Raw genomic sequence first — 9121 nt, 5'->3', positions numbered from 1 at the left:
GGGGGGGGGGGAGGAGTGAAGGAGAAGGGACATGAGAGGAATGAGGCGAGTGAAAAGAAATCTAGGTGTTTGTTAAATTGAAAGGAGGAGTAGGTTATTTGATGGGGGTTTTAAAATTTTTGGGGGATTTGGTCTTTGAAATTTTTAATTTTTGAGGTTTGAATCTAAACTTTTATGGGAAAGAGGGGACACATCATGACAGTTGAAGTTAAAAATTTTAGGTTCTTTTTCTTTTTGTTTTGTTTTGTTTTGGTCAAGTGGGCCTTTGTGCTTGCTTTACATACTAGATGTTCACCGGCCCATGCTAACATGGGTCCAATATATATTATCTTTTTTTCTCAATTTATATGAAATAAATAAAATTTAGATATTCAATTATATTTTAATATGTTTTTAGATAATTTAAATTGTTAATTATGACAATCTGTAATACTTTTTTGGCATTGTAATTTATTATTTTAAATTGTTAGCTATTGTAATCTATAATACTCTACTTGTCAAAAATTTTGGGGCATTAATAGTCAATTATATTTTAAAAATATTTTAAATTTTTAATTATTATAATTTATAATACTTTTTTTTTCTATTCTAATTTAACTGACAACAACAACAACAACAAACCCAGTGTATTCCCACAAAGTGGGGTCTGGGGAGGGTAAGATGTACGCAGATCATACCGCTACCTCCGAAGAAGTAGATAGACCCTCAGCTCAAGATAAAATATAGTAACAAGTGGATGGATGACATAATAAAATCAGGAATAAAAAATAGTAAATTGAAAATCAGAGAAATACGAAATATGTGAAAATAAGAATGACACAAAAAAAGAAAATAGGGACTAAGACATAAGACATGGGCCTCCCACCTAGTCGTACCATGCACACACAAAGCAAGGACACCTATGTACAAACCTCGGATTACTAACCCGGCTACACCATAATACCCCGGACTGCAAGCTACAACCTACACACTCCCATTAGCCTTCTACCCTTATTCGTGACCTCCACACCTTCCTATCTAGGGTCATGTCCTCAGTCAGCTGGAGTTGCTCCATATCATGTCTAATCACCTCCCTCCAGTATTTCTTTGGCCTACCTCTACTCCTCCTGAAATCATCCGCTAGCCTCTCACACCTCCGGACTGGGGCATCCGTGCCCCTCCTCATCACATGCCTGAACCATCTTAGTCTTTCTTCCCACATCTTGTCATCTACCGAAGCTACCCCCACCTTCTCCTGGATAATCTCATTCCAAAATCTATCCCCTCTAGTAAGCCCACACATCCAACGCAATATTCTCATTTCTGCCACCTTCAATTTTTGGATGTGAGAGTGATTGACTGGCCAACACTCCGCCCCATACAACATGGCCGATCGGACTGCCACTCTATAGAATCTGCCTTTAAGCTTAAAGGGCACCTTCTTATCACACAACACTCCCGATGCGAGCCTTCACTTCATCCAACCTGCTCCAATACGTTTAGAGACATCTTCATCGATTTCACCATTCTCCTAAATTGTAGACCCAAGATACTTAAAACTGTCCGTCTTACGGGCATCCTGAGAGTCCAACCTCACCACTACTTCATCCTCCTACCTCAAGTCACCAAACTTACATTCCAAATACTCCGTCTTGGACCTACTCAACCTGAACCTCTTAGACTCAAGGGTTTGCCTCTAAACCTCCATTTTGTCCTTTACACCCCCCCCCCCCCCGCGTCTCATCAATTAGCACTGATATGGGAACGATCTACGAAGTTCTAAAATAGTCCACAATACAAAGAGAAACCGAGAGCAAGATAGAGACAAGTCATGACAACAACGCAAATACACGAAATAAAGAAAATAAGATACAAACATACAAAGTGAAATAAGATAAGGGATAGGCAAGATGACATAAAATCTTACGAAACAATGAGAACCAATACGTGTATTAAACGAAGAGACCCTCAAAGTTGCAATAATCAAACACCAATCTTCTTACGGTGACCGCTAACTCACTTCAAGAACCACCGTTTCTAAGCAAATGTCAATATTGGCTTTTCCAAGCCCTAAACTACAATAGTTTTTCCAAGCCCTAACTAAGACTACACTAAGGTGTTCTACTCTCAAAGAGAGGACTTTCAATGCTTCAATATTTCATCATCATAAAACTAACTAGCAAATGAACTAATAGAACCTATTTATAGTCTAACTTATTGCATAACAAAATTACCACAATACCCTTAATGTAAAGGGGTGGTAATGGAGTGTTACTTGGACAAGGCTAAGTAACCAAAATGCCCTAAATGAAGGCCCGAAACCATGAGTCCTCCATCTTCAATGCTCCAAGCAATCTTCCACACTTGGGATTGCCCTTTGGTATACTCAAATCAGTCCCTCGATGTAGGATCCCGTGTCCTCAATACGACCAAAGCTTGATGCCCCACGTACTGACTTCGAATGATGTCATCAAAAGCTAAGGTGGCCATTTGACTCGTATCATCCTCCCCTTCTTGAAAAGGATTCGACCTCGAATCCAAACCATGTAAAACCAAAGAAAGGAAACACAAATACAAACTTCTCATGGCATGAGGGTTAGGGTTAGCACGACAAATCACCTCAACATGCTAAGGTTGCACATATTTAGAATATAAACAAGGATCCTTTGAACTAAATATTAAATAATTAATGAAAAATGCACAAAGGATTTGGCTATGGAATTCACCAAAAGTGATACTTTGCTTTTCATGTAAACCAAGAAAAAAGTTGGGTGCACCATTATCATCAGTTCTATATTTGGCATCGGGGTCAAACAGGAAGAGTAGCTATAGAAATGGGTCTAGACAACACTCCCCTTTCCCGTGGTCTCCACCCAAACTAAAAGACATACTCTCTACAATAGTATACATATTATCCAAAGCAAATAAAGAATAGAGAAAGGTATCACTCAAGCCGACTTCTACTAAGGTGCCCTTATGTGTGTACTCACTACTAGTTTCACAATCATCACCATGAGTACTCTCAATAATAAAGTCATACAAAGTAGAAGGAGAAGTAGTTTCCAAGACCACACATCCCTTACCTTTAAGAGTACTCTTATCTTCCAAGAAGAGATTTCCATCTTTAAGAGGAATAATTTCACACCATAGTGGGTTAGAATACCGGCTATAGCTTCTAAGGCAAGCTATACCATCATTTTCACCACTAGGTTCATTAGGAGTGGTTATGTCATCTTCAAAAAAGACATTATACCTAAAGAGAGCATGATCTATTTCACGGGCAGATTCGAAACAAACACATTCATCACTCTCTAAAAGATCAATATCAAGTTTTAAAGATATTTCAAGCACATGATTATCTCTATGAGCCAAGTAAATGTTAGAATCAAAGGGCAAGCTCACGGGTTCACTCCTATTCCGTTAATCAATATTTTCAACATCATCACACACTTGAGATTCATTAATCACACCACACACATCCTCAAGTGGTGGGAAATTTTCACACAAAAGTTGACTAGCATAAATATCACAAGACGATGTACTTTTGTTCAACACACTGGTTTCAACAATAGGTGGAGATAAATTGATCTTACAAGAAGAGTCAATTCAGTCATCAATAGGATCAATTAGTGTATCCACACTCACAACAAGTACATCATCAAGTGGCAAAGAAACAATAAACTCACATATAGGCAAGCTACAACTCACACTCAATGGGCTACTAGCCACACAATTATCAATCACATGCATAAAAGTGTAAAGGTTAGCTATTTTACTTTGATGTTCATGAATATGTTCATCTTTACCTTGGTGTAATAGTCTGTCACAAGATTAGGCAGCAACTTCCTTCGAGAAGCTCTCATCGCAAGTTGTTTGGACAATTGGATTTTGAGAAAAGAGTTTGGGTAACAATTGGCGTATAATTTTAATGTGTTGTTGCATATCTTCAAGATCGTCATGGATGCGATCACACGTGTCCTTGAAATTATAGGCAGCCATGGTACCTAACACACACACAAAAAAAACAACAAACAAAAGAAAACAAACAAGATTAGTCGTAAAGGCTCCTTACCAACACTCGATACACTCACCTTTGTGATTCTCACAATTGGAGCGGCAAATATTGAAAGTTGCTTATACTTTGGTAGTTAATAAGATGTCAATCCTACTTAGCGGACGGAATGGATTTTTGTTTTTATTGACTCAAGAAACAAAACAAAATTCACTTACGAACTTGAAACAAAGAATTTACTACGAGTTACAAACAAAAAACACACACAAATAACGAAGACACGAAAGAAACGTATTCAAAAACTGATTAACAACCTAGTAGGTGATTACTAGTTTGTCTATTAGTACTAGGATCAAGAAAATTGAAACTAAAGAAACAAGAAATGAAACTTGGAAATCTGAAATTTTGAGCCTAAGGATCGGTTTTGAAGGTGATGACGTGGCAGCCTCCTATTGGACATTAAAATTGTTGAAAGTTTGAGAAATTTTCTCGTCTTCCAATTGTATTGATCAAATTTCAAGTTGGAATGGTGGAATTTCGGCCAAGGGAGGGAAACAACAAGACTTAGGGGCCTTTTTACAAGTTCAAAAAGTGTTCGACTTTCTTGCACCCTTTTGGCTAAATACCTTTTTGAAAGACTTTTGGCTCTTTCCCTTTTTGTAGTGTCGGTAGGTGGACTTTCTCCCTTTTGGTAAGACAACTTTTGAAACCCTTTGGATGCCTATAGTGTCTTTCAAGACTAATAACAAGACACTCTCTTTCTTCAATTTCTAAGATCAAACAACCATTTTCTTTTCAACAAAATATGAAGATGGTGAAGAAGACCAAGAACACAACTTTTGAATCTTAGAGTTCTATGATTCAAGTTGGATCCCACACATCAACAACACATTTTTCAAGCTCCAACCCTCAACTACAACCTCAACAAGACGTTTTTAAGCCACAATCTCAACAACAAACATCAACCACTCTTTCAAGCCACTAATCCTCAAGAAAAAAACAACAATCTTCAAAGTTCAAAAAACCAACTCGAAAATAGCTCAAAATTTAGATCTAGAATCTATAAGTGTTAGTAAAGGAGGGACTAACACTATAAACGTCTTGGCTCTGATACCAAATGGTATCTACAAGCACAAAACAGTCCACAAACTCACAAAAATAGTCCACACGTATAAGACATCAAACGGAAACAACAAACACACAAACTTGAAAGATAAGGAGATAGATAACTTGACACAAAGAGAATATAAAATGTAGCAACTAAAGAGTGTATCAAACTCTAAAACCTCTACAAATCACATTAACAAGAACCAAGTTCTTACGAGAACACAAGAGGAACTCGGTTCACTCAAGCACTCTCGCTTCTAGCCGTCTCACAACACAAGTAGAACCTTTCACTTGTAAAGCTTAAAATGTTTGGTGGCCTACTCTCTTCTTGAGAGAAAATATGGTGTTCAATGTTACAAAGTGATCTTAAAATGAGCTAGCCCAAGATTTGATCTTATAGGAACAAGATCAAGCCATGCTTTGATACCAAATGATATGGGAAAGATCTACGAAGTGCTAAAACAGTCCACAACACAAGTAGAAATCGAGAGCAAGATAGAGACAAGTCATGGCAACAAGGCAAATACACGAGATAAAAAAGACAAGATACAAACATACAAAGTGAAATAAGATAAGGGATAGGCAAGATGACATAAGATCTTATGAAACAATGAGAACCAACACGTGTATTGAATGAAGAGACCCTCAAAGTCGCAATAATCAAACACCAATATTCTTATGGTGACCGCTAAGGGAATTAACTCACCTCAAGAACCACCGTTTCTAAGCAAATATTAATATTGGCTTTTCCAAGCCCTAAACTACAATAGTTTTTCCAAGCCCTAACTAAGACTACACTAAGGTGTTCTACTCTCAAAGAGAGGACTTTCAATGCTTCAATATTTCATCATTCATAAAACTAACTAGCAAATAAACTAATAAAACCTATTTATAGTCTAACTTATTACATAACAAAATAACTACAATACCCTTAATGAAAATGAGTGGTCATGGAGTGTTACTTGGACAAGGCTAAGTAACTAAAATGCCATGAATGAAGGCCCAAAACCGTGAGTCCTCAATCTTCAATGCTCCAAGCAATCTTCCACATGTGGTATTGCTCTTTGGTGTACTAAAATCGGTCCCTCGATATAGGATCTCGTGTCCTCAATGCAACCAAAGCTTGATGCCCCACTTACTGACTTTGAATGATGTCATCGAAAGCTAAGGCTGCCATTTAACTCATATCAAGCACTACATCATCCGCAAATAACATACACCAAGGCATCTCGCCTTGAATGCTCTGCGTCAACACGTCCATCACCAACACAAATAAGAACAGACTAAGATTTGATCCTTGGTGCAACCCTGTCTCCACTGGAAAATGCTCAGAGTCTCCTCTCGCCGTCCTCACATGGGTCTTCCCTCTATCGTACATGTCCTTAATAGCTCTGATGTATGCCACCGGAATCCCTCTCACCTCCAAGCACCTCTAAAGAACGTCCCTCGAGACTTTATCATATGTTTTTTCCAAGTCGATGAACACTATATGCAAATCCCTTTTCCTTTCTCTATACTGCTCCATCAATCTCCTCACCAGGTGGATTACCTCTATCGTAGAACGACCAGGTATAAATCCAAACTAATTCTCTAAAACGGACATGACCCTCCTCAACCTCTGCTCAACCAGTCTCTCCCAAATCTTCATAGTGTGACTCAACAGCTTAATACCCCTACAGTTGTTGCAACTCTGAATGTCACCCTTGTTTTTATACAGCGGAATCAACATACTCTATCTCTAAGCCTTAGGCATTTTTGCAGTCTTAAAAATATCGTTAAATAAAATAGTCAACCACCTTAAACCTGTCTCACCAACATACTTTCAAAAATCCACTGGGATCTCGTTAGGCCCCGTCGCCCTACCCCTCTACATCCTATGAATAGCCTATTTGACCTTCTCAACCTTAAAATGCCAACAGTAACTGAAATCACGGCTCTTCTCCGAGTGGGCCAGCTCCCCTAACTCAATGTCTCTGTCTCCCTCCTCGTTCAAAAGTTTATGAAAGTATTCCTGCTATCTCTTCTTAATGTGAACATCCTCCACCAAAACACTGCCATCTTCCCCCTTGATGCACTTCACTTGATCGAGGTCACGACCCTTCCGCTCCCTAGACTTAGCAAGCCTATACAATCTCTTTTCCCCGCCTGAACGCTGCCGACTTAGCAACCATAACTGCTAACTTAGCCTCTTTCCTTGCTACTTTGTAGACCTCCCTATTCACCCGCTTCTCTTCTTCATCTTTACTCTTAATCAACTTAACATGCGCCTCCTTCTTAAAATCTACCTTCTTCTTAACTTATTTATTCCACCACCAGTCCCCCTTATGACGTCCTGCTCGACCCCTCAAAACTCCCAATACTTCTCTAGTAGTCTCTATGATGTAGCTGACAACCTTATCCCACATAGTATCCACATCCCCCCTGCACACCCATGCCCCCAATCCTGCCATATTTTTCTTTATCTCCAAAGCGCTAACCGACGTCAAGCCCCCCACTTAATTCTAGGATGACACTCCCAGACCCTTCTCGTCTTGCACTTCTTGATAGACAAGTCCATCAGTAAAAGTCTGTACAGGGTCGAAAGATGGTCACTTGAAATGACTTTACTGTCCTTACATAACCCCCTATCCCCCTTCCTAAGTAGCAGAAAGTCAATCAGGGTCTTGGCTATCGCGCTTTGAAAGGTAATTAAGTGATCCTCCTTCTTCAGAAAACTCAAATTTACTACCACCAGCCCAAAGGCCCTCGCAAAATCCAACATAGCAGCTCCTTCACAGTTTCTGTCACCATAACAATAACCTCCATGCACATTGTTATAAACTCCCAGTAAGACCCTAATGTGGCCATTGAAGTCCCCTACTATGACAATCTTCTCCGAGCTAGGCAGGCTTCTCACCACCTCGTCCAAGTCCTCCCAAAAATTTTCTTTCGCCTTCTCATCCAAGCTTACCTGCGGCGCATACACACTACACACATGCAACGAAAACCCCCCAAAGACCAACTTAATCTTCATCAGCCTATCAGATAATTTCGAAAGTCAATCATATAACACAATTGAAGTAGCGAAATAAACATGTCTTAAATGACTCATAATAACTAATTAGAAGTGATATAACAAAATTTCTACAAAAAATACTTGTGAAAAAATTTAAATGAGTCTCATATAAGATGTCAAGTTAATTTTAAATAACAAGAGTTAATTTGTGTCATACCTACAAATGGTATCAGAGAACAACAATTTAAAAAGTACGGAAGAGATATATATATTAGAGTTAGAGTTAGAATATATATGTTAGAGTCAAAATTAGATTTAGAGTTAAAACAATTTACTTATAATTAATTAATTATGCGAAGACCATTTAAAAATAGAGAAGCTTTTAGAAAAATTAAAGAATCTTTAATTAGTAATTATTCAGAATATATAAGTCTAAATAAAACAAAAGAAAATCCACAAAAATTAGCCTACTTAATTACATTAATATCTAGTATTGAATCAAAATTAATAACACATTTAAAATCCAGAAGAATGAGATACCACCTAATTATGATAAAATTAGATTTAGATATCCACCAAGATATTATAAATATAATTTAAAATGAATAAAATACAACAATATAAAGAACTAAAACAAATTATCTCTGAAAAACGTAAAGAATTAAAAATAAGAATAGAAAGACTACATTATAATATATTTGCCGGAGTTAGTAAAAATTCAATAGATACACAAAAAGATGAAATATCAAAATTAGAATCACAAATAGATAGTTTAGAATATGTATATCAACATGACCTATTCACAATAAAATGAATAAAGAAGAATTTATAATAGATGAAAAAATATATGAAAACTACGAAGGATCAAAAATAAAAATAGTATTTTCTAATCTAGGACGAAGATATAAGAAAATAGGCGAACATTTATATCTAATGTTAGAAAAAGAAGAATTAAAATTAGAAGATAAATTAACAGCAATGGTAAGAATAGAAAAAGAAAATGAAGAGATAGATAGGAAAAAAGAAAT

The 9121-nt window shown here is 37.3% G+C and overlaps 1 protein-coding gene across 1 annotated transcript; it reads right to left on the bottom strand.

The window, feature by feature from the left end:
• Window positions 1-7580: 7580 nt before the first annotated feature.
• On the bottom strand, window positions 7581-8111 carry LOC124887844 (craniofacial development protein 2-like). The gene has a single exon (XM_047397760.1). The coding sequence runs from the start codon at window positions 8109-8111 to the stop codon at window positions 7581-7583; it is 531 nt and encodes a 176-aa protein (XP_047253716.1).
• Between the last annotated feature and the right edge of the window lie 1010 nt (window positions 8112-9121).

Source organism: Capsicum annuum, chromosome 10 (assembly GCF_002878395.1).
Source record: "Capsicum annuum cultivar UCD-10X-F1 chromosome 10, UCD10Xv1.1, whole genome shotgun sequence".
Lineage (NCBI taxonomy): Eukaryota > Viridiplantae > Streptophyta > Magnoliopsida > Solanales > Solanaceae > Capsicum > Capsicum annuum.
The sequence above is the reverse complement of the archived record's forward strand: the minus strand, read 5'-3'. Positions and strand labels throughout refer to the sequence as shown.

Coding starts and splice junctions, on each gene's coding strand:
- LOC124887844 (XM_047397760.1), bottom strand. CDS start 8,111: ATGAAGATTAAGTTGGTCTTTGGGGGGTTTTCGTTGCATGTGTGTAGT.